The sequence below is a fragment of the Polypterus senegalus genome, chromosome 11 (genome assembly GCF_016835505.1).
Source record: "Polypterus senegalus isolate Bchr_013 chromosome 11, ASM1683550v1, whole genome shotgun sequence".
NCBI classification, from domain to species: Eukaryota; Metazoa; Chordata; class Cladistia; order Polypteriformes; family Polypteridae; genus Polypterus; species Polypterus senegalus.
In genome coordinates this window covers 15473004-15500244 of record NC_053164.1, presented here as the reverse complement: position 1 = coordinate 15500244, position 27241 = coordinate 15473004, and the positions used below count along the sequence as shown (strand labels likewise).

At 43.6% G+C, this 27241-nt stretch overlaps 1 protein-coding gene across 1 annotated transcript; it reads right to left on the bottom strand.

Moving 5' to 3' along the window:
- Positions 1 to 100: 100 nt before the first annotated feature.
- rsph4a (radial spoke head component 4A) lies at positions 101 to 26485 on the bottom strand. The gene is made up of 6 exons (XM_039770122.1): positions 26078 to 26485; positions 16383 to 16614; positions 15464 to 16216; positions 8289 to 8436; positions 5531 to 5648; positions 101 to 467 (listed from the first exon to the last, which is right to left on the bottom strand). Exons 1-6 carry the CDS (start codon positions 26179 to 26181, stop codon positions 239 to 241), a joined length of 1584 nt encoding a protein of 527 aa, XP_039626056.1. The 5' UTR covers positions 26182 to 26485; the 3' UTR covers positions 101 to 238.
- Positions 26486 to 27241: the final 756 nt, after the last annotated feature.

The window sequence follows — 27241 nt, the reverse complement described above, 5'->3', positions numbered from 1 at the left end:
CTGTCTGTCCTTCCAGGTTTAGCCCCTGTGCCCCCTACAGGGAACACTAGCAGCTCCCCTCGCCACCTCTATTATTCTAGCAGACGGTCCAGACACTCTCTCCTGTAATTCTCCTTTTATTTATAAAATAAAATAAAAAGTAAAAAAAAAATGACTGCAGACCCACCCTGGATTGACTTTTATGGCATTTAATGGGACGAGCGAGTGCCCCAAGGACACAGACGTTTTGTTGACCCAGTTAGTCGTCATCTTCGGCCTCTTCCTCCATGTCTTCCATTTCTTCTTCTTCAGCCTTCTGCTCTTCCAGGGCAGCTTTCATCGCCTGCTCCTCCTCCACGGTGGGGTCTTCGGCCTCCATGATTTCCACTCCACTTGTGTATTCCATCTGGACCTGAGGCGGCAGATGGGGTGCGAAGTTGTCCGTTATGTACTTGAGACCCCAGCCAAGGTAAATATTCTCAAATTTCCTGTCGACAAAATAGAAAAGGAGAGAAGAGCAGGTTTAGGGACAAGAAGGGCAAACTCAGCCATGTGTGGCACCAAATGGGTGGTCCTCTCTTTCCTGTGCCTCCTAGTGTTCACCACAAAAGGTCCTATATAAAGTAAAGGTAGACTACTGAACTGAATGACCCCCAACACACACTTATGGTGGGCTACCACAGCCATCAGTGACCCACACTTGGCCTGAGCATCACCATGTGATTCAGTGAATGTCGAGCACAATTCTTCTGAACGTCTAGTAAGACATATGGGGCAGCACTGGTGTCCATTTAATAAGGCGCTTTTCACGCTGCTTTATAAAAGGCACTGTATGACATTATTAACTGGTTTGCCCAGCCTGATCATTTGTTCACACACCGACACTTCTTCCAGCTGACATGATGTGCAAATCTTTGGGATGTGGGAAGAAAACCCAGAGAAGCAGGCTGGCACTTGAACCTGGAACTCTGGAACCGGAGCTGCTCAACTAGCACTCTGCCCATGAGACCGTAGCACTAACCAGTGGGCCACCAGGCTGCCCTCTGTACCACACTGTCAGTTTCTGCCTAAGACAGAATAGAAAGTCTATATGGTCACTTTAAAATCGTCTCTTTATTATATCCTGAGACAAGACGTGATCTGTTGAAGTGAGACACTTTCACGTCCCGTGAGATGAGACTTTGTGCCAAGAGATTTAACCACGGCCGGGGGCCGGAAATAAAAGACAAAGAGTAGATGACAAAGCAGAACATCGTAAAGAATTTAAAAACTTTGGCGTGATACACATGCAGAGCAGGTTAGAGATGATGGAAGTATGAAAATTCGAAAGTCTCAAAAAAAAAGGATAGTAAAGATCACATTAGCACAAACTCGGTGAAATAACGGAACAGCGAAAAGAGATTGAATATATGGACATAGGTGACATAGGTTTGTTCAACTTAAAACTTTCAGATCCCAACCCACCACTGTTACTTCAGGTGGGCTCTGTCCTGGGGTCCCTCGTTCCCCTTGGTAATATCTTTTTTAAATATAACATTAGCTTCCTTATCTTATTCTGATGACACCCAGCTCTATCTCACTAGCAAACCTACTGCTTCCTTTCCATTCTCCTCACTTATTGATTGCATAGCAGAAATCAAATCCTGGTTTTCTTCAAATTTTCTTAAATTAAATAACAAGTGACAAAACTTTGGTTCTCCTCATTGGTACAAAATCAACATTATCCCAAACTGATCCTTTTTCCTTTGTTATTGATAATCCCTCTGTTCCCCACAGGTTAAGAGTCTGGGTGTCACCCTTGACAGTACTTTACCCTTTCAGTCCCACATCAATCACATCTCCCAGTCTGCTTATTTCGACCTGCGTAACGTTAATCGTATTCGCCTCTCCCTCCCTGACTCCCCACACCACTGCTATCCTCGTTCACAGCCTGGTCACTTCTTGTCTCGATTATTGCAATTCCCTTTTCTTTGGTCTTTCTCACAAATCTCTTTATAAGCTTCAACTGGTCCACAATTCAGCTGCCCACCCTCATCATGACTTGAACCCCGTCTATTCTCCATATCACTCCCAGTTTGCAGCAGCTTCACTGGCTTCCAGTTCAGTTCCGAAATTCAATTCAAAATTCTCCTACTAACTTTTAAGGCCCTTCACAATCTCGCCCCTCCATATCTGTCTGACCTCCTCCATGTTGCCATTCTCTCCCGTACCCTCAGATCCTCTTCCTCCATCCACTTGACCGTCCCCTTCGTCTGTCTTACCACATTCAGTTGCTCTGCTCCCCAGCTCTGGAACTCACTACCATCTGAGCTTAGAAATATTGAATCATTCTCACTTTTCAAATCTAAACTTAAAACTCATTTGTTTAAGACTACTTTCTCTCTTTAATTACATTTGCTCTGTCTGACTTTAACTCTTGTATTTTACTTTTGTTTATAATCTGTGTTTTATCTTTTGTTCGGTCTTCTCGAGTGTTTAGAAAGGCGCCTACAAATAAATAAAATGTATTAATATTATCATTATTATATGACAGAAGTATTGTAGATATTGTTCGGATTTAAACTTGAAGTCGGAGACTTGTAGATCATCAAATTTTTTTTTGTTCTTTATTTCACCGTAAACAATTTATTGTATTAGGAATTTGTTTGTTTTCGCATGCCCCTTGGGGTCAGAGTGCAGGGTCAGCCATTGTACAGCACCCCTGGACCAATTTCAGGTTAAGGGTCTGGCTCAAGGGCCCAGCAGAGTAGGATCTCTTTTGGCAGTGACGGGGTTTCGAACTGGCAACCTTCTGGATACCAGCGCAGATCCTTAGCCTCAGAGCAACCATTCCACCCCAAATTTGTGTTTGCCATCTGGGAAAAGTAGCGTTTCTTCCCAATGAAGAGGAGAATCTACGAGAATTAAAAGATTTGTGGTTTGGTGAAAGTGAAATCCACATACGCTGTCGCGCTTGGGTCACAGAATTGCACAGATACACAGGAGATTTTAGAGACAGAGACGTTATCCAAACACTTCAAACAAACAAAAGTCTCTTTCAGGAGTGAATTGAGCTCCGTGTGTAGTCGGAGGGGACAGTTCTGTCTCTCAATTAAAAGAACTGAAAATCTTCCTCTTCATAGGGGCGCGCCTCGAGAGCGGGACCCCCCAACAGGAGCAGAGGATGTCTGAGGGAGAAGAGAGACAAGGCAGTGAGACAAAAGGACAGCTGCTGTACAGGCTTTTAAATGTTCGAAGTGCCGTGCGAGATGGAGATCATGCGGCGTGGCAGCAGCAGATCGAGCAAAGAGGAGGCAAGTAAAAACTATTTGTTTCCCATTGTATCACCATTTAAGAGGGGGTTTTGGAGGAGCGACCGTGTCTCTCTTGGGGTGTGCTCAGCCCTCCTCTTCACAATGCAAGTGGCAGAGACGTGAAGTAAGGTCGGGGGGCTTGGGGAGCGAAGTGAGCAGGGGGTGAAACCCCCTAATTAACAACAAAATTACGAGCGCCACTCCAACTGGGTACACAAGCAGACGACGCTACTTTTGTAAAAATCAGACCAATACTACAACACATAATAGCATCAAGAAGAACAAAACATATGTACGTAAAACAGTAATATTATATGTAAAACTATACTTAAAAAGCAATGAGATAAAATAACAATGAAAGCAGTAGTAATATAATAAATACTCCCATTGCACTGGGCAGTAGCAGCACAAGAGCACACATCTCTTCCCCAGCACTGCCTAAAAATGATTTAAACCGCCACTAATGTGCCTGTTTGTTGTTCAGTGTATTTACGGCCATTGGATAGGAACCGTTTCTGAACCTGTCAGTCTGTACTTTCAAGGGCAGCCTTTCCAACAGGTGGTGAGCAGGCAGGGTGTGAAGGTGACATCCGTGGCTCTGGTGAGACAGTTGGGAGAGGGTCATGTCTAACAGGGAGGGCAGCCTGCAGGTTTTCAACACTTCCAGCATCATCACACTGAGCACTGGAGCGCCGCAGGGCTGTGTGCTTAGTCCACGCTCTTCACCCTGCTGACTCACGACTGCACAGCCACTCACAACACCAACCACATCATCAAGTTTGCGGATGATACGACGGTGCTGGGACTGATAAGTAGAGATGATGAAACAGCATAGAGAGATGAGGTGGAACAGCTGTCCGCATGGTGTGAAGACAACAATCTATCTTTCAATGTTGAGATAATCGTGGACTTCAGAAAATCACATTCTGCCGACATCCCACTCAGCATCAATGGTTTAGATGTGGGGACTGTTGGGAGTACCAAGTTCCTCTGTGTGTACATAACTGAGAAACTTAACGTGGACAGACAACACCTCCTCATTAATCAAGAAGCCCAGCAGAGACTACGCTTATTGAGGTGGCTGAAGCGAGCACGTCTTCCCCCTTCCACCCTCACCATGTTCTACAGAGGCACCATTTTGAGTGTCCTGACCAGCTGCATCACTGTCTGGTATGGCAACTGCAACATATCTGACCGCAAGCGCCTGCAAAGGATAATGAAGACAGCAGAGAACATTATTGGGGTGCCTCTCCCTTCACTACAGGACATATTTTACAAACTCAGTGTCCGCAAGGCCTGCAGCATTGAGCAGGACCCCTCACACCCCTCACATGGACTTGTCACACTTCTGCCATCCAAGAGAAGATACTGCAGCATCAGAGCCACATCTGCCAGGCTGCAGGAGAGTTTTTACCCCCAACCTGTCAGACTCCTTAACACCAGGCTGCCCCCTGGGATCTACCACACGGCCTCACCCACCTCTAAAAACAGAACTTTTATACATCAAGTCACAGTCCTGTAAAGACGAGTGTGCAGGTAGAAAAGAACTGAAAATCTCATACTGACCTTTAAGGATTTGGACACTCTTGATATCCTTCTGCTGTGAAACATTCTGACCTGTCATTGCCTACACGTCTTAAACAACTATTATCATACACTGATCATTTCTGTATTATCTATATCTATTATTTATTTATTATATTACATATTTATTGATTATACTTCTGTATCTAGATTACATAATACCATACATTGCATCAGCCTTGTCTTGTTTGTGTTTTAATTTTAATTCTATTTTTAATTTAATTTACATTTTTTCTTTGCACTTCATGTTGTTACACTGTTGGCCCTTGAGCTTCACAGTTTCGTCTATCTGTATACTTGTATGTGGTTAAGATGACAATAAACTTCGCTTTGACTTTGCCGTTTCTCTCTTGTGTTTGTGACTCTCTGGAGAGCCGTCTTCGCTGTTTCTGTGCACCCCGCGTACCATACCAGATGTAGGACTCCTAAAGATGAGTTTGTACTTCAGCTCAGATTCACGTTTACTCACAGTGGACTTTTAGGACAACTCACTTTTAAGATTTTCAAAGGCACCACACACGTCAAGATTCTAAACCTGGCAAACCCAAAGATGAAACCCTCACTCTGTGCTGATGGGTTAAGGACGAGTGACCCAGATAGCCAACCAGAATGAAGTCTGTCGTGTGTGTGCCTAGATGAGACCTCAGACAAACCCATCAGATACAGAAACCCACCTTCCTGTGGCAAATGCATAGGCGCCGGGCCAAAGGTTCGAGCGAAGCACTGCGATGCTGTACTGAGGAATGAGGCTGGACGAGACCTTCCCTGTCCATGGAGGCAAGGTGTCAATTTCTTCCCAAAAATAAAAAGAAAAAAACAGAAGTTAATAAAATAAAAACCATTTAAGCGTTATGGCTTGAATTTCAGTATAGCGCCCCCTGTCTGCAGTGCAACAAATCTTATAAACATACAGTAAGTAAGAAAAGAATGTGAGAAGAAAAGAGGCGGAGTGGCATAAAACAGGAATATCTGTCGATGGTCGTACAATGAGCACTCTTCATGTCAAGTGTGTCACCACCAAAGGGGCTGCAGAATGTATAATATAATATAAAACATTATACATAAGTTATTAATATCATGCTGTCCATGATTGTTGTCACTACAAAAGTTGTTATACAATATGTAATATAATATTTATATAATATCAGCTGATCCTGCTAAGTTTGATTCCTGTCACCACAATAAGTGAATGAGAGATACAGAGATGAATAGATGAAAGGCACTATATAATAGATAGACAGGTGAAAGGCTCTGTAAAATAGATTGGAAAAAGGCGAAAAGCATTATATCATAGATAGATAGATAGATAGATAGATAGATAGATAGATAGATAGATAGATAGATAGATAGATAGATAGATAGATAGATAAGAAAGGCACTATATAATAGATAGACAGGTGAAAGGCTCTGTAAAATAGATTGGAAAAAGGCAAAAAGCACTAAATGAAAGATAGATAGATAGATAGATAGATAGATAGATAGATAGATAGATATAATAATACATAGATAGGTGAAAACACCTGTATAATAGATAGATGGGTGAAAGACGCTATATAATAAATAGGTGAAAAGCACTAAATGATAGATAGGAAAGGCATTAATAGACCGATAGGTGAAAGGCACTATATAATAGATGGATAAAAGGTGGAAAGCACTAAATGATAGATAGATTGATAGATAGGAAAGGCATTATATCATAGATACTGTAGATAGAGTAAGATGTTATATAAAAGGTAGGTGAAAGGCCCTGTATAATAGATAGACAGGTGAAAGGCACTATATAATAAATGGGTGAACAGAAGTAAATTATAGATAGATAAATAGATAGGAAAGGCACTATATCATAGATAGATACTGTAGATAGATGAGTACGATGCTATATAAAAGGTAGGTGAAAGGCCCTGTATAATAGACAGGTGAAAGGCACTATATAATTGATGAGTGAAAGGTGAAAAGCACTAAATGATAGATAGGAAAGACACTAAAAAATTGTTAGATAGAGGCATAATTAAATGACAACAGCTCCCTAATCTTACTGTGAGAAACTTAATCCCCTTGCCACTAATCAGATTCTTTCTTTATTTCTTGACCTTGAATATACAGGGTGGTCCCGATCTAATTATGCAGTTACAGATCGGCAGAACGATTCCAGTTCGGCGCGAAGACGATTCTTCCTGTCGTCAGTTCGCAAACTTGTCGATGCTCCGGGATTTTTCGGGTGATTTTCTATGTAATAAACTTAATAAGTTATAGCGTAATGAAAATTGCATAATTAGATCTGGACCACCCTATACTATGAATTTAACTGCCATGAAGGGCACCATATTAAAGTAAGACTCACCTCCAGTTGTTACTTTCCAGCTCATCTGGCCAGTTTGTTGCGTTCGCACCGAGCTGTCACTACTGCAGTAGCTCGGTGTCTGCTGCCCCCTTGTGGCTCTCAGTCTAAAGCCTCGCTTTGATTTGAGGCTGCACAGAATTTGTAAAAAGAGGCAGCAGAGTACAGTGTTTCTGAGACTATTCTGCTCAGCACCCCTGGGGTATTCAAAGGTTTGTGGAGTTGGGGAAGTCAGTGCTCAAAAACTTTAATGAAGTGTGCAACACAATAGTTTGGCCCTCAGACTTCTCAATCTGGGGACCTCAAGTCACAGAGGCGCAGTAGGCAGGGACACAAGTTCAGTTCACGACCGGAGCACAATTGGTTTTTGACTTACATCGCTCAGTCCAATCTGACGGCCATAAAGACCTGAGCTCTATTTGTAAAAGGAGCACAAGTACACAAGACAGTGGTGCAGGAGTTTAGACTGCTACCTCTGCGGACTCGGGTACTGACTGTGTCCTGACCCTGACTGAATGGAGTTTGCATGTTCTCCTTGTAGCTGTAGGACTTTGTCTCCAAGTGCTTCACTTTATCCCCACATCAGGAAGAAGCGGTGAGACGACTCTATATGAGGAAGTGTGCCCTGTGATAGACTGGCATGGTGTCCCATATATATGACTTGGCCCTGCTTTGCCATAAGTGTTGCCAAGTGAGGCTCCAGCATTGACATTTGTGAGTCTGGAAAATTGAATGAAAGAGTGAGGCCAGAAGACGCCCTCCTGACTTCCAGGTTTCCTTTTTCCTTTGAATGAAATTTCAGGATGTGAAGATTTTAGTGGTCCGAGACCTTCAGGTTTATTGTTATGTTGCAGGTCTCTGGTCCCAGAACATCACAGATTTAACAAATCAACAATCTTATAAAGAATCTGCTAATCACCAACCCACCGGGCAGACCATCTCTCAGCCTTTCTGGTGTAAACCTTCAGGACAAGCAAAAGGGCAGCTTGTTCAGTGGTCTATCAGACCCCCTCAGGTCTGGATGAACACCACCACCGTTAACACCCACAAGCGGCACAGCAGAGCTGACACCCTTTGAGCGTCACTCTCCTCACCTGCATCTTCTGACAGAGGGGTGAGCAGTGGGGGGCCCACCTCGGGCTCAGGCTCGTCAGGCTCCTCCTCCTTCTCCTCCTCTTCCTCCTCCTCCTCTTCTTCTCCTTCGCCTTTTTTCTGTGACACATTGACCCAGACGCAGCGGCCCTGGACAGAGGAGCACATTAGCAAATCTGAGACTGGAAGACTGAATGATTGAAATGAAAGACACTACGTGATAGACAGGCAGTATAATAGAGACATCATTTGGTATGAAAGGCAATATACTGTATAATAAATACACTCATCTAAAGGATTATTAGGAACAGCTGTTCAATTTCTCATTAATGCAATTATCTAATCAACCAATCACATGGCAGTTGCTTCAATGCATTTAGGGGCGTGGTCCTGGTCAAGACAATCTCCTGAACTCCAAACTGAATGTCAGAATGGCAAAGAAAGGTGATTTAAGCAATTTTGAGCGTGGCATGGTTGTTGGTGCCAGACGGGCCGGTCTGAGTATTTCACAATCTGCTCAGTTACTGGGATTTTCACGCACAACCATTTCTAGGGTTTACAAAGAATGGTGTGAAAAGGGAAAAACATCCAGTATGCGGCAGTCCTGTGGGCGAAAATGCCTTGTTGATGCTAGAGGTCAGAGGAGAATAAATGGGCCGACTGATTCAAGCTGATAGAAGAGCAACTTTGACTGAAATAACCACTCGTTACAACCGAGGTATGCAGCAAAGCATTTGTGAAGCCACAACACGCACAACCTTGAGGCGGATGGGCTACAACAGCAGAAGACCCCACCGGGTACCACTCATCTCCACTACAAATAGGAAAAAGAGGCTACAATTTGCACAAGCTCACCAAAATTGGACAGTTGAAGACTGGAAAAATGTTGCCTGTTCTGATGAGTCTCAATTTCTGTTCAGACATTCAAATGGTAGAGTCAGAATTTGGCGTAAACAGAATGAGAACATGGATCCATCATGCCTTGTTACCACTGTGCAGGCTGGTGGTGGTGGTGTAATGGTGTGGGGGATGTTTTCTTGGCACACTTTAGGCCCCTTAGTGCCAATTGGGCATCGTTTAAATGCCACGGGCTACCTGAGCATTGTTTCTGACCATGTCCATCCCCTCATGACCACCATGTACCCATCCTCTGATGGCTACTTCCAGCAGGATAATGCACCATGTCACAAAGCTCGAATCATTTCAAATTGGTTTCTTGGACATGACAATGTGTTCACTGTACTAAAATGGCCCCCACAGTCACCAGATCTCAACCCAATAGAGCATCTTTGGGATGTGGTGGAACGGGAGCTTCGTGCCCTCGATGTGCATCCCACAAATCTCCATCAACTGCAAGATGCTATCCTATCAATATGGGCCAACATTTCTAAAGAATGCTTTCAGCACCTTGTTGAATCAATGCACGTAGAATTAAGGCAGTTCTGAAGGCGAAAGGGGGTCAAACACCGTATTAGTATGGTGGTCCCTAATAATCCTTTAGGTGTGTGTAGATAGAAAAGGCAACGTTTAATAGATGGATGCATAGATATGAAAGGCATATCCATCTATTCATCCATTATCCAACCCGCTATATCCTAACTACAGGGTCACAGGGGTCTGCTGGAGCCAATCCCAGCCAACACAGGGCGCAAGGTAGGAAACAAACCCCGGGCAGGGCGCCAGCCCACCGCAGACACACAAACCTACACATCAAGCACACACTAGGGACAATTTAGAACCGCCAATCCACCTAACCTGCATTTTTTTGGACTGTGGGAGGAAACAGGAGCACCCGGAGGAAACCCAGGCAGACACGGGGAGAACATGCAAACTCCACACAGGGAGAACTGAAAGGCATATTGGGTGGTCCAGATCTAATTATGCAATTTTCATTACGCTATAACTTAAGTGTGCGAACTGACGACATGAAGAATCATCTTTGCGCCGAACTGGAATCGTCCCCGCATAAATCAAAGTCATCCAGACGATCTGGATCTGCATAATTAGATCTGGACCACCCTGTATATAATAGATAAATGAGGATGTGAGGAAAGAACTTTATGATTGATAAATAGGTAGACAGGAAAGACACTGCAATAGACAGACAGGTATGAAAAGGTGCTGTAAGATAAATAGATGTACTGATATGAATGATTGATAGAAAAAGCGTTATATAATAGACAGGAAAGGCACTATATAATAGATGGATAGGCGTGAAAAGCAGTCTATCAGAGGTCTCCAACTCCGGTCCTGGAGGGCTGCAGTGGCTACTCGTTTTCATTCTAACCCTTTTCTTAATTAGTGACCTGTTTTTGCTTCTGAATTAATATTAATATTATAATTAATAATTGACTTGCTCTTGAAGACTCAGACTCTCAGTTAGCAGCCTTAATTGTTTCTTTTTCCTTAATTAGCAGCCAAACAATAGTGAGATACAAAATGAGCCAACACAAGAGCAGTAAACTGTGTCCATCATACAATATCTGAAAATAGTTGAAGGTCTCAGGAATGTTGGTCTGCTCAGGTCCACTAAACATTTGACCAGAGCTCTTAGAAAAGAGAAAAATCAGCAATTACAAAAATGTCTGCTATTGCACAATGAGAGCAACAACAAGCCATGGAATTAAAGAACGGGTTTAATTAACGACAGGGATCAGCGCCTGATGAAGCAACTGGTTGGAGTGAAATGGATTGGAGTTTGAGGCCCTGACTTAGTTTGTCTTCTGTTGGCTCCCTCACTTCTCATTTCATTTCTGTTTAAGGAAACAAATGAAGCAATTCAGAGGAACGATGAAGAAACTGCGGGGAACAAATCTTCAAAAATAAGTCCATTAAAATGAATTAAAAAAAAAAAAAGTTAATTAGCAGTAAAAACAGGTCACTAATTAAGAAAAGGGTTAGAATGAAAACATGCAGCCAATGCAGACCTCGAGGACCAGAGTTGGAGACCCCTGCACTATATGATAGTTAGACAGATGTAAAAGGCAGTATATAACAGATAAATAGATAGATGAGAGGTGTTATATAACAATAGATAGAGAAGCACTATACAATAGACTAGGGGGCTTCACCCCCTGCTCGATTCGCCGCCAACCCCCTGGCCTGCGCTATGCACCAGCCACTTCGCATCACCGCCGCTCGCGTATGTGGATTTCACTTTCACCAAACAACAAATCTTTTAATTCTCGCGGATACGCCTCTTCATTGGGAAGAAACACGACTTTTCCCTGATGGCAACACAAATTAAACGATCTACAAGTCTCCGACTTAAAGTTTAAATCCGAACAATATATTCAATCTCTTTTCGCTGTTCTGTTATTTCACCGAGTAATAATTTCCATTTCTTTGTGCTAATGAGATCTTTACTATAATTTTTTTTTGAGACTTTTGAATTTTGGTATGGGTGGTACGATGGCGCAGTGGGTAGCGCTGCTGCCTTGCAGTTAGGAGACCCGGGTTTGCTTCCCGGTTCCTGCCTGCATGGAGTTTGCGTGGGTTTCCTCCGGGTATTGTTTAAAGCCAAACAATATCTACATACTTCTGTCATATCACCTTTGTCCATATATTCGATCTCTTTTCTCTTTTACCTTTTTTGCCAATATTGAATTGAATTTTTGATTCCGTGTTTGGAATTACATCGTGACAACGCAACGGATAACTGCCCGTGAGTGAATATCGTGTCTTTCTCTCTACACAAACTGTGTCTGGCAACAGCATTCACACAAATGAGAAATGTCTGAGCCGTGTGCGTGGTTGTAAATGTTTCAGATGTGGGCAGGACGTTTGCAAATCTCTTTGCGTAAAGTCTTGTCTCGCGGTGCTTGAAATTTTTCACTTTCACCAAACAACAAATCTTTTAATCCTCATGGATACGCCTCATCATTGGGAAGAAACGCTACTTTTCCCTGATGGCAACACGAATTAGATGATCTACAAGTCTCTGACTTGAAGTTTAAATCTGAACAATATATTCGATCTCTTTTCGCTGTTCCATTATTTCACAGACTAATAATTTCCGTTTGTTTGTGCTAATACGATCTTTACTATCATTTTTTTAAGACTTTCGAATTTTCGTACTTCCATCATCTCTAACCTGCTCAGCATGTGTATCGTGCCAATGTTTTTGAATTCTTTCTACTTTGTCATCTACTCTTTGTCTTTTATTTCTGCCATGGTTAAATCTCGGCACAAAGTCTCATCTTGTGGGATGTGAAAGTGTCTCTCTGAGAAAGTCCCGTCTCGTCCCTCTTCCCAGGATTTTCTTTATTATAATAGAGAGATGTTTTCCGTAGTGTCTGTGTTATTCAGCCTTGACCTCTCCCCTCCACAACGCTCGGCTAATCGCTACTCTTACTGCGCACATTCTCTCTCCGTCCCACCCCGTCACTCTCTCAGTGCTGCTGACTCGCCCTTCAGCGCAGTCAGTTATAATGAATGGCAAGGCAGCAAAGCACATCATCTACTCAAGAACATCAAATTTTAAATCTCCATAGAAAATGAGCAGCAAGAGCCGATAGTGAATGTCAAAAAAAGAAGAGTGAACAAAAAAGAGCTGCATATAATAAAAATCAGGAGCAAACAGAATCGGCCAATAAACGAGACAGAGAAAAATATCCCGAACAATATGTGAGCAGAAATGCAAAAAAGCAACATTTAGAGAATGTGAGTTAGAGGATAAAGTAAGTCATAATATTGTTTTAGACGAAGCGTCAATGTAATTTAATTACTTATTTACTTTTTATTATTTTTTTTACTATGTTTTATTAGTCATTGGTGTTTAAAACAGACAGCTGTAGTGAAATACTCAAGTAACTGATTTTCTTTCCATAATAACGAAGGACCAAACCGTCTTCCCCCCGCACCCCACATACTCTACTATATACCATCTCTATAAATACAATCGCTTTCTCTAACAGAGGGGCACCCGATGCACTTCGAGTGGCCCAGACGTGACATAGTGGGCACCCAGCACATGTGTCTGAGGGCTGGCCAGCCCCATAGTCAAATAAATAGTCATCAGAAATCATTTTTCATGACTCATTTATTTATTTTTACTCTCATTTCATGCTCTTATTCTTTATTTTTTGCCCCATTTCACAGTAATGAACTTTATTTGCTTATTTATTTATTGATTCATTTTGTCTAAAATATTCCATTGTAGATTATACTGAACTAGCTAATATAACTGAAATATCCAGTGTTGCCCGGGAGGAAAATAAAGTTTTGTTTTTTTTTTTAATTGTTTGAGAAAAATATAATAAAAAAAAAACATAACTTTAAAAATAAAAATAAATTAACAAACAATGAAGACTCACTAATGTGCTTGTCTTGCGGTCTTGTATTTATGTTACCATCCAGTTGAACCGGCCAACTCGATTTCATTTGAAAAGCAACAGGCGGGCAGTGGCGCTCAAAACATAAAGAATGCTGACAGTCACCTCCACTTCGCCCTCTGGTGGTCGTTCAGAGTGTCAACTGGATGATAACATGCAGACAAGACCACACGATTACCCCCCACCCTACCCAGAAGGGGGTGGGTTAGGGCTGATTTCACCCTACAGTAGTTTTAGTCGAACAATGAGAAACATGTGTACCAAGCTTGATGAAAATCGCTGAAGCTGTTCGGACGTGATGCTGGAATATAGATAGATAGATAGATAGATAGATAGATAGATAGATAGATAGATAGATAGATATCAAAGGCACTATATGATAATAGAAAGAATATATGAAAGGCACTATATAATAGATAGATAGATAGATAGATAGATAGATAGATAGATATCAAAGGCACTATATGATAATAGAAAGAATATATGAAAGGCACTATATGATAGATAGATAGATAGATAGATAGATAGATAGATAGATAGATAGTTAGATAGATATCAAAGGCACTATATGATAATAGAAAGAATATATGAAAGGCACTATATAATAGATAGATAGATAGATAGATAGATAGATAGATAGATAGATAGATAGATAGATAGATAGATAGATAGATAGAAATGAAAGGCACTATATAATAGATAGATAGATAGATAGATAGATAGATAGATAGATAGATAGATAGATAGATAGATATCAAAGGCACTATATGATAATAGAAAGAATATATGAAAGGCACTATATGATAGATAGATAGATAGATAGATATGAAAGGCACTATATAATAGATAGATAGATAGATAGATAGATAGATAGAGATAATGAAGGACCAAACCGTCTTCCTCCTGCACGCCCCTCTTATACTCTTCTTATATATCATCTCTATAAATACAATCAGTTTCTGTAATGGAGGGGCACCCTGACACCCTTCAAGCGGCCCAGCCACGACATAGTGGGTGCCCAGCGCACCCCCCTGAGGGTTGGAGAGTAAAGTGAGTAGGGGCGCAGCCCCATAGTTAAATACATAAATAACCATCACAAATATTTCCATATTCTATGGCTCATTTATTTATTTATACTCTCTTTTCATGCTCTTATTCTTTATTTTTTGCCCCATTTCAGAGTAATGAACGTTATTTGCTTATTGATTTATTGATTTATTTTGTCCAAAATATTCCTTTGTAGATTATACTGAATAACCAGCGAATGTCGACATGTGACTTGCAGGTTTTAATCGAACTATAAAGCGGAATGTCCCTTTCATGGCGTTTTCCAGGCTAAGGCTCTTTGATAGAAAACAACACCCCATGTCATTTTGGGACATTCTTTGGGACACGCCTGTCACCCTTTGTGTGGCTTTGCAGTAAGTATAATCTTTAAGAGATCCTTAGGACCCCCTCATGACAAGGTCACACTCAGTGCTGTGAGGTGTGGTTACAGCCAGGGCCTCATATCTTCATGGGTATCTCTAGTGTTATAAACACATAAAAAGTGTGGATAGGGGGGCTCAGATGCGATGGACAGGCCTGTGGGTTTATGGAGTACAGAGACGTTCTGAACGTGTATTTTAGGACCTTATAGTTTCGCGGGTATCCCTAGTGTTATACAAATGTAAAAAGTGTGAACAGGTGGTTCAAATGAGATGGTATGGCCTGTGGGTTTATGGAGTACAGAGACGTTCTGAACGTGCATTACTCGGGTGTGTGTTTAAAGTAAAGATGCACTCATGGGTACCTATGGATGGCACCGGCTTACCCATTGAACAGATATCTTATCTTATAAATACCTGAGGAAGGATGTGCTGCACATGGTGGACCCAGCTAGCCAGCGACTCTGCCATCTCTGGAACGGGGATCCCCTCAAACTCCGGGTTTTCCTCATACGTGTCCCTGACTGCCTCCTCCTCCTCCTCACCTTCCTCTGCTCCAAACTGGTAGAAGCCCAGTGGGCTGACCTGGGTACCAGCTGAAATGCGGGCAATCTGTGCCCTCAGATAATTAGATTCATCACCCAGGAATGGAGGGAAGCTGACAATGGGAGCGTCCAGCTGGCCAGTGAAAAATTTGCGAATTTTTCGGGCCGCCACGATCTGTGCTGGAGTCACAGCGGGCAACTTGACCCAAGGTTTTCCAGGTTCACTGCACACAAAGTATGTGAACTTGTTAGCCCCACTGCGGTTTGCTTCTTTGGGAACGACGGGTGGTGGTCTGTAAGTGGACTTGGGCAATGGGTCCAAATCTTCTTGTTCTTCCTTCTCCTCTTCGTCGTCTCTGATCTCCTCTTTCTCAGCACCTTCATGTTCTTCCTCCAGACCTTCGTCTTCTTCCTCCTCACCTTCCCGGTACTCTGCCTCCGCCACAATGTAGTTACCCTTGATGCCGAGAATCTTGCCCCAGAAACGGCACTTCTGCAGAGGGTGTGCGTCCACCAGCTGTTTCAAGGCCAGGAGGATCTGATATGTCTCATCCCGACTCAGACCGACACCTGCCTGCTCAAAGTAGAAGGCCAGCTCCATGACGTTGGGCAGTGGAGTTTCAATCTGTGGAAGGAATGGACAACAGGGTGACGTTAAGTTACCTAGTGGTAGTGAGTATACAGTACAGTATTTGTTATTAACCACTTTTAATTTCGATCTAACGTACGAGAAACCACTAATATTTGAACAGAATGCATTTCAAATGAAGGACAGCAGGAGGCCCTCTTACTGTTTCATCCTCAGGCTCTGCTTCCGAGCCATCGCCACCTTTGGAGTACAATGTCTTCTGAACCTCTGCCGCCTCGAAAGCGGCAAGATACTCGGGCTCGTCTTGAAGGGCGTCCAGCTTTTTCGCAAAACGTGAGACCTTCACGCCCTTACTGATGTCCTCAAACACATCCACCACGTTCTCCGGGCGCTCATCTAAGATTTTGGTCAGAACGCGAGTCAGGTGGTCGTATCTGTTGAGGTACAAAACACAACGACAAGAAGATGAGTCATTTTAAGGGTCATCAGGGAGCGGCAGAGAAAGCATGAGGGGGCCGGGGCGGCTAAGAAATGGACTTGAAGAGATCTCATGTAGAATGTGCAGGTGGGGATGGAAGGCCGTGTGGCAGTCAGTGCTGAAAAAGGCACTTTATAAAGTAAACGGGAGGCCCGCTGAAAGTCACTTGTGACAGATAGGGGCAGTATCGCTCCCTTGAACCCTTGTCCACGACTCCAGACACCAGATAAAAGTCCAAAATATGACTTTATTTATAAGCCACAGTGCACAAAGCAGCCTCTCCTCCACAATACTCATAAACAAACCAATAATAATCACTAATACACAATCCACCACTCCCAGACGTGTTGTCCTCCTACCGCCCAGCTCAGCTCAACGCTCTGGTGTTTCACTGTCCTTTTTATAGTCCGCGACCCGGAAGTGCTCCTTAACCTGCAGTCCATGTGACTTCTTAGCACTTCCGGGTCAAATCAAAACTCTTCTTTCTTTGTCAGCCCGGAAGCACTTTATTCCAGGGGTGTCAAACTCCAGTCCTGGTGGGCCGCAGTGGCTGCAGGTTTTCATTCGAACCCTTTTCCTAATTATTGACCAGTTTTCACTGCTAATGAACTCCTTTTCCCTTCATTTTAATAGCCCTGTTTTTAAGGATTCAGTCCTCTGAATTGATTTGTTTCTTCATGAAATGGCAGCCAAACAGAAATGAGACGTGAAACGAGCCAACGGATGAGCAGCTAAACTGGGATTTCAAACTCCAACCAATCAATTAATGAGTTGCTGATTCTTGCTGTTAATTACACTGTGTGCACAATTATTAGGCAAGTTGTATTTTTGAGGATTAATTTTAATATGGAACAAACACAGTGCTATCAGTCAATCCAAAATGTTAATAAACCTGAAACCTGAATGTTTCACAACGGAAATGTGAGTGTGAACATCATCAGGGGAATACATATGTGCGCACAATTATTAGGCAACTATTAGTGTGCAGATTTATTATGCAACTAAAGGAAAAATGAAAATTTTCCCATCTCACTTGTTTATTTTCATCTGTTATAGTGAGAATAATAAACAAACACCTCAAAATTTACAAATAAACATCTCTGACATTTCAAAAAAAATCAATCAATCAATCAATGACCAACATAGCCACCCTTCTTTCCAATAACAGTCCTAAGCCTTTCCATTCATGGAGTCTGTCAGTTTCTTGATCTGTTGACGATCAGCTTTTTGTGGAGCAGTGACTACAGCCTCCCAGACACTCTTCAGAGAGGTGTATTGTTTTTCTCCCCCGTAAATCTAGCGTTTAAGAAGTGCCCACAAGTTCTCGATAGGGTTTAGGTCAGATGAGGAAGGGGGCCATGTCATTATTCCTTCATCTTTAAGGCCTTTACTGGCTGGCCACGCAGTGGAGAACTTCGATGCAAGTGATGGAGCATTGGCCTGCATAAAAATCATGGTCTTTTCCTGTATCACTGTTTGAAGAAAGTGTCTTCGAAAAACTGGCAGTAGGTTTGGGAGTTGATTTTGAGTTCATCTTCAATGCAAAAGGTCCAACTAGCTCATCTTTAAAAATACCAGCTCATACCAGTACCCCACCTCCACGTTGGAGTGGAGCTCTGTGCCCATTACTGATCCACAGGTCCATCCATCTGGTCCATCAAGAGTCACTCTCATCTCATCGGTCCATAAAACCTTTGAAAAAATCTGTCTTCAGATATTTCTTGGCCCAGTTTTGACGTTTCAACTTATGTTTCTTGTTCAGTGGTGGTTGGGTTTCAGCCCTCCTTACCTTGGCCATGTCTTTGAGCACTGAACACCTTGTACTTCTGGGCACTCCAGGTAGGTTGCAGCTCTGGAATATGAAAGTACTGGAGGATAATGGGTTCCTGGTAGCTTCACGTTTGATTCTTCTCAAATCTTTGGCAGCTAATTTGCGTCTTTTGTTCTCAACACGTTTCTTGCGACCCTGTTGACTATTTGCAACAAAATGTTTGATGGTTCTGTGATCACACACCAATATCTTAGCAATTCCAAAAGTGCTGCATCCCTCTGAAAGACTTTTTACAATTTTTGACTTTTCAGAGTCAGTTAAATCTCTTTTGGCCCATTTTGCCTGAGGAAAACTAGCTGCCTAATAATTCTGCACACCTTGATATAGGGTGTTGATCTCCTTAGGCCACACCCTCCCTCATTACACAAATACACATCACCTGACGTGCTTAAATCCAATAAGCATTCAAGTTAATACAGCTTGGAGTTGGAATATACGCATTAAAAATGATGATATGGTCAAAATACTCACTTGCCTAATAATTGTGCACACACTGTAATTAAGCCTGTTATTTAATTTTGAGGTCTGTTGCTGCTCTCATTCTGCCGCAACAGACATTTCCAAAACTGTTGATTTTCTGTTCGTCGAAATGTTTTAGTGACCTGAGAGATCAGCCTTACTGAGACCTTCACTTTTCTTTATTTTCAGATATTGTGTGACGGGCACAGGTGAGCTGGTCATGTGGCAGCTCATTTTGTGTCTCATTATTGTTTGGCTGCTAATTAAAAAAGAGACAACTAAGGGGCCTGAGTCAAGTTAATTTAAACTAAAGCAAAAGAAGTTAATTAACAGCAAAAACTGGTCACTAATGAAGAAGATGCTTAGAATGAAAACCTGTAGCCACTGCGGCCCTCCAGGCCTGGAGTTCGACACCTGTGCTTTATTCCTTCCGTCCTCGTGACCTGCAAGTACTTCCTGGCTGTAGGAAAAGCAAATGTCTCTGTGCCTCCCCGCAGCGTCCCCTGGTGGCCCCGACGTTATCCAGCAGGGCTGTGTATTACAACTCCAAAGTCCATGATGTCTTGCTGGAATTCGGGGCATCTCCACATTGCAGGGAGGGCTCCATCTGGCGGCTTGGGAGTCTTGGCCGGGATAAACTGCCGGGTATAGTCCACACACTCTAAAAAATAAAGTATGATGGCTTTGGAGGTGTGCAGTATGTTGCATGAAGGAAGGTCCATGGTGGTCTTCACTTAGGAGACGGGTGTCAAACTCCAGTGGCTCCGCGGTGGCTGCAGGATTTCACTCTGACCATCTTCTTTTTAATTAGTAACCATTTTTTACTGCTAATTAACTTCTTTTTCTATAATTTTAATTAACTTCACTCAGGCCCCTTAATTGTCTCTTTTTTCTTAATTAGTAGCCAAACAATAATGAGACACGAAACAAGCTTTCACAATACCAGCTCACCTGTGTCCATCACACAATATGTGAAAATAAAGAAAGGTGGAGGTCTCAGTAAGGTTGATCTCCGAGGTCACCCAAACATTTTAACGGTGTTCTTAGAAAAAACAGAAAATCAACAGTTTTGCAAATGTCTGCTGAGGTAGAATGAGAGCAGCAACAAGCCATGGAATGAAATAACGGGTTTAATGAACGGTAAGAATTGGCTTCTCATTAAGAAACTGGTTGGAGTGAAATTGGTTGGAGTTTGACGTTCCAGTTTAGCTGGTCATCTTTTGGCTCGTTTCACATCTCATTTCTGATTGGCTGTCGTTTAATAAAGAAACGAATCAATTCAGAGGTCTGAATCCTTAAAAACAGGGCAATTCAAACGAACGGAAAGGAAGTTCATTAGCAGTGAATCCTGGTCAATGATTAGGAAGAGGGTTAGAATGAACACTGCGGCCCTCCAGGCCTAGAGTTCGACACCCCTGCCTTAGGAGGTCTACATACAAAACAAAGTCTCATAGTTTTGTGATCGTCCCCACCATAAGACACTATACAGGGGTGTTGAACTCCGGTCCTGGTGGGCCACAGTGGCTGCAGGTTTTCATCCTAACCATCTTCTTAATTAGTGACCAGTTTTTGCTGCTAATTAACTTCTTTTGCTTTAGTTTTAATCAAGTCGACTCAGGTCTCTTAGTTGTTTCTTTTTCCTTAATTAGCAACTAAACAATAATGAGAGGCAAAACAAGCCGCCACAATACCAGCTCACCTGTGCCCATTACACAATATCTGAAAATAAAGAAAGGTGAGGGTCTCGGTAAGGATGATCTCTCAGGTCACTGATGGCGTTCTTAGAAAAAACAGAAAAATCAACAGACTTGGAAATGTCTGCTGTGGCAGAATGAGAGCAGCAACAAAGCCATGGAATTGAATAATTGTTTTAATTAACTCATTAAGAGACTGGCGTGAAATTGGTTGGAGTTTAATGTTCCAGTTTAGCTGGTAACCTGTTGGCTCGTTTCACGTCTCACTTCTGTTTGGTTGTCATTTAATGAAGAAATGAATCAATTCAGAGGGCTGCACTCTTCTAACAGGGCTATTAAAATGAAGGGAACAGAAGTGAATTAGCAGTGAGAACTGGGCACTGATTAGGAAGAGGGTTAGAATGAAAACGTGCAGCCACTGCGGTCAACCAGGCCGAGTTTGACACCCCTACTATATCAAATAAAGACGCATAGCTTACTGAAAGGTGCTATATATATATAATATTGTCAGTGTTGAGTCAGTGTGCACTGCAAAAGTGCCATAAATGGCTATAAATACATTTGCTATAAATGGCTCTGCCATTAAGATGACAAAATCATTTGAGTTTCTAGGCACTGTGCTGTCAGAAAACCTTAAGTGGGACAATAACCTCACATGCACTATTAAGAAAGCCCATCAGAGTTGCGTCAATGGAGGAAATTCAATCTCCTTCAAGTAACGTTGGTCCAGTTCTACACCGCCATCATGGCGTCCATTCTGACCTCATCTCTAACGGTCTGGTTTGGTGCTGCCTCTGTTCAGGCTCAGGTCGATCTGAAGCACATCATCAGAACCTGTGAAAGGATCGTAGGCTGAAACTTACCGCACATTCATGTCCTATACGAGTCTGGGTGAGGGAGAGGGCCGCAGAGATCATTGGTGATCCGACTCCCCCAGGGCGTCATCTCTTCCAAAGACTGCCAGCCGACAAACGTCTTCATGCAGTGAAAACTAAAACAACACGTCACCTGAACACGTGCAGTGATTCTGACTCATCAGGTCTGAGCTTCTTCTCACCCTCTCTGTATACCTGCACCCTGGATTACCTCCATCCATCCATCCATTTTCTAACCCGCTGAATCCGAACACAGGGTCACGGGGGGCTGCTGGAGCCAATCCCAGCCAACACAGGGCACAAGGCAGGAACCAATCCTGGGCAGGGTGCCAACCCACCGCAGGACACACACAAACACACCCACACACCAAGCACACACTAGGGCCTGGACTTTGTTATTCATACTTTATCTCTTTACTTTTTATTGCTCCTGTAAGCTGCATCGTAATTTTTTATATGATATCTTCTTATATTTACCTATTGTATTCTGTATGTTGCATCAGTACAGGTCAGGTCAGGTCAGGTTGGACAGCATGCACTGGTACTGTGTGTTGCCAAACCCACCGAGCAACGAAACAGCTTGGGATCCTGGTCGGGAACCCCCAAGGCAGACACACAGTCCAGTCCCACCCTCTAGAAATGACCGTCTATCTGCCAGGTGATACATGGGTCTCCCCTTGGCCTGGTCCAGCCACTCAGGTCCCCAACAATGAGGATGCTATGAGCCGGATCACCCTCTGAGAATCGCGCCACGTGGCCATAGTGCTGTAACGGACGCTCCCTCTCAATGCAGGTAATGTGCCTCATTTGGGACTCCATGAGCAACACAAAGTCAAGCCAGCGGTACCCAAGGATTTTCAGGAGAGACACACATGAAGGAGTCCAGTCTTGGTCTCAGGTCACTGGATAGCGTCCATGTCTCACAAACCATATAGTAAGACAGGAAGCACCAGGACTCTAAAGACTTGGACCTTCGTCCTTTTGGAGATATCAGGAGCGCCACACACCCCTTTCCAGCGACCTCATGACCCCCCTTGCTTTCCCAATCCGTCTACTGACTTCACAGGCAGAGTCACCAGAGACATGAAAATCACTGCTAAGGTAGGTAAACCTCTCAACGAGGTCGACACTCTCTCCACAAACAGACACACTGCTGATGGCCGTGCCCAAGAGGTCATTAAAGGCCTGTGATTTTGGTTTTTGTCAGGACCCTTACAAGCCCAGACACTCAGAGTCCTCACTCAGTCTCTCGAGCGCCCCGATCAGAGCCTCCATTGACTCCGCGAAGATCACAGCATTGTCAGCAAAGTCAAGATCAGTGAATCTTTCTTCGCCGATAGAAGCTCCACAGCCGCTGGACCCCACGACCCCACCCAACACCAAGTCCATGCAAGCATTAAACAGAGTGCACCAATGCAATGAATTAACACTATTGACAATTCTGATTCTGATAAAATAACATTTCTTATGATAGTTCACTAGAGATTCCCAGCTTTGACGTGATGATCTTTGCCAAAAGTGCTTTGAAAATAAAATTCATCCATCCATCCATCCATCCTCTTCCGCTTATCCGAGGTCGGGTCGCGGGGGCAGCAGCTTAAGCAGAAAGGCCCAGACTTCCCTCTCCCCGGTCACTTCTTCCAGCTCTTCTGGGAGAACCCCAAGGCGTTCCTAGGCCAGCCGGGAGACATAGTCCCTCCAGCGTGTCCTGGGTCTTCCCCGGAGCCTCCTCCCGGTTGGACGTGCCCGGAACACCTCACCAGGGAGGCGTCCAGGAGGCATCCTGATCAGATGCCCGAGCCACCTCATCTGACTCCTCTCGATGCGGAGGAGCAGCGGCTCTACTCTGAGCTTCTCACCCTATCTTTAAGGGAAAGCCCAGACACCCTGCGGAGGAAACTCATTTCAGCCGCTTGTATTCGCGATCTCGTTCTTTCGGTCACTACCCATAGCTCATGACCATAGGTGAGGTAGGAGCGTAGATCGACTGGTAAATTGAGAGCTTTGCCTTACGGCTCAGCTCCTTTTTCACCACGACAGACCGATGCAGAGCCCGCATCACTGCAGATGCCGCACTGATCCGCCTGTCGATCTCACGCTCCATTCTTCCCTCACTCGTGAACAAGACCCCGAGATACTTGAACTCCTCCACTTGGGGCAGGATCTCTCCCCCAACCCTGAGAGGGCACTCCACCCTTTTCCGGCTGAGGACCATGCTCTCGGATTTGGAGGTGCTGATTCTCATCCCAGCTGCTTCACACTCAGCTGCGAACCGATCCAGAGAGAGCTGAAGATCACGGCCTGATGAAGCAAACAGGACAACATCATCTGCAAAAAGCAGTGACCCAATCCTGAGTCCACCAAACCGGACCCCTTCAACATCCTGGCTGCGCCTAAAAATTCTGTCCATAAAAGTTATGAACAGAATCGGTGACAAAGGGCAGCCCTGGCGGAGTCCAACTCTCACTGGAAACGGGCTCGACTTACTGCCGGCAATGCGGACCAAGCTCTGACACCGGTTGTACAGAGACCGAACAGCTCTTATCAGGGGGTCCGGTACCCCATACTCCCGGAGCACCCCACAGGATTCCCCGAGGGACACGGTCGAATGCCTTTTCCAAGTCCACAAAACACATGTAGACCGGTCGGGCAAACTCCCATGCACCCTCCAGGACTCTGCTAAGGGTGAAGAGCTGGTCCACTGTTCCACGACCAGGATGAAAACCACACTGTTCCTCCTGAATCCGAGGTTCGACTATCCGACGGACCCTCCTCTCCAGAACCCCCGAATAGACTTTTCCAGGGAGGCTGAGGAGTGTGATCCCTCTATAGTTGGAACACACCCTCCGGTCCCCCTTTTTAAAGAGGGATAGCTTTATAGCTATCTATTATAGCTTTGAAACAGTGCTAACTGAAAGGCACTAGATAAAGGTTTACAGTAATGTCTACCGCAAAGTCTTGCATAAAGGAAACTTTCATAACTTTGTCATAGTGCTCAATTAAAACGTGCTATATAAAATAATTAATTTATTAAATTAATTTATAATTTAATTAATCTATGATTGTAAATTATTAGCTATTACATCTCTTCACTTGTGGCAATCAACTTTTGTTACCTGCCTGACGACACTTGCTGAACAAACAGGCCCAAACCTAATGATACTTGATTACGTTTATCTCCTTTGTAAGTCCACCCATCCATTATCCAACCCGCTATTTCCTAACTACATGGTCACGGGGGTCTGCTGGAGCCGATCCCAGCCAACACAGGGCACAAGGCAGGAAACAAACCCCGGGCAGGGCACACACACACCAAGCACACACTGGGTACAATTTAGGATCACCAATGCACTTAACCTGCATGTCTTTGGACTGTGGAAGGAAACCCGCACAGACACGGGGAGAACATGCAAACTCCACACAGGGAGGACCTGGGAAGTGAACCCGGGTCTCCTAACTGCGAGGCAGCAGTGCTACCACGCGCCACCCCCTCTTTTGTAAGTTGCTTTGGATAAAAACATCTGCCAAGCAAATAAATGTAAATGTAAATGAAGGTTTCAGAAAGAGCCTTTTATCTATTGAGATCCATAACAAGGTTCATAATACTAGACATTAAAGACTTCTGCCTGGTCCACATATTGGGGACTCTTTCAAAGCCCAAAGAACCCATTTTATAGCCAAGGACCCCCTCCCAGAATGAACTGGTTATGTTTCTGCCAGGCACGGCAACATTCAGTCAAGTGCCAATAAAGAACAGTGAATATCAGGGTTATCATTGAAGAGAATCCAGCACAATGTGTGAACCTGGTAAGATAACCTGGATCTGATGGTAGACACACAGACTTATTACGTGCTGGGCGGACTGTGACAGGACTTTCAAAAAAATGGTGGGCAACAATTCTCTCTCTTTTGATCAGAAAGACCTTGACTTGTACTCTCGTCTGCTGAGATGCAACAGGCCATTTAATGCTGGCAAGGCCATTCGGGATACGATTGGTTCCATTTCTTTTGGTGTTGCGATTGGTGCGCAGGCAGGTGAGGTGACTTGCTCAGGGTCACACAGTGGTGACTGGAGGGATTTGAACGCACAGCCCTTTGGGAGTGAAGTCTTAAGCCTTGATCACCACACCTCACCATTTTCTGAAAGTGTTAACGATGCTATTTAAAGCGGGGATTGATGAATATTTATCTGAGGTTTATTTACTGACCTCTTCGCACGACTCAACGATTACATGCATTTATTTAGATGGCGCTTTGATTCAAATAAACTTAACAAGGTGAAAGTTTATATGTGACACACTTGTTCCCCGATATCTGCTGAAACGACCTGCGAGTCCTCTGGTGTCACATCCAGAGTCAGTCATGTGGACTTAATTGGCAGGCAGTCATAATAACAATAATACTTTTTTTTTTAATATAGCGCCTTTCCCATGCTCATATCAATAGTCTACACCTGCCCCTATAGGGTCCACCATTTAAGGTCATGTATACAAATTCCACTTATTGATTGATATGAGTCCCTCGCCCCCTACACCCCCCGAACTCGCCGGCTTTACTCACAGATTCGTGTTGGACTTGGTGCTGTTCTGTAGCAGGAACGCCTTGGCGTTGATCGCCGCCAGTTCCCTCTCGTTGTTTAACACTTCCTGTGTCCCCTCCGTCATTTTCTCGTCTTCTTCGATGCTGTCCCTGCAGTTTCAAGCGGCGAATTTCAAGTAAAACTAAGAGAAACTGTTCAGCCTGCTCTCGGTAAGAACACCAGACATAGTAAACAGCCGCGGTCCTGTGTGCGCCAGTGGACGTGCCGCTCGTTTTCTTTATTTTAAGAAGCCAAAGCACTGAAGTCAGTAAAGTGTTGGTCGGACTGATTTTATTTTTTAAATTACTTAGTCCAACGCAAACCCGCCAAAAGCAAACCAACTCTCTCTTAGCCAAGCAGGCAGGCGTGTATCGAGTGTTGCTTAGCGACCTCTGTAGACACGCGCTCTTCGTTGCCAGGGGAAGCGAAAGCGTCGTTGCTACACGTGAACGTCGATGTGTGCGCGCGCTCACGTGACTCGCCGTTTTCTCTCCACAGCAAACAGTAGCGCGGTGCGCATCTCAGTCCGGAGAAGAGCGATCGGTGATGTGACAGACCTGCGCCTGGTCCTTATTCGTAGGCAGTTTGCAGATTTCCACAGACGTGAGCAAAGATGTACAGCTTAGGTTAATTGGGGATTCTAAATTCAAAAAGACGCAAGTTTTAGTGAAGTTGTGGGGCTCTTCTGGAGACCTTTCTAAATTAGGTAACACTTTTGGCACCGCAAAAATGCGTTAATTACTTATTTACTCCTATGCATTAAGACTTTAACAAAGGCTTTTTTTGGTCATAATTTTGGTTATAAAGAATCAGTAAAGGGGTCATTTATTTCTATGCAGCGTGGCATTTGAAGAGCTGGTACAATTGCTTACGAATGAATATCAAGGATTCACAGGTCTTATAATGAAGTATGCAGTGTCAAGAGACATTATGCCTCACGTATGCCACTTCAGACTCATGATTTGTAAGTGTATTTTAATCTCCCTAAAGTGTTACACTACACTTTTTATGGACCACCAGCATCCTCGCTAAGTACTTGAATTATAAAGCTGAGATTTTTGAATAGATAGATAGATAGATAGATAGATAGATAGATAGATAGATAGATAGATAGATAGATAGATAGATAGATAGATGAATGAAAA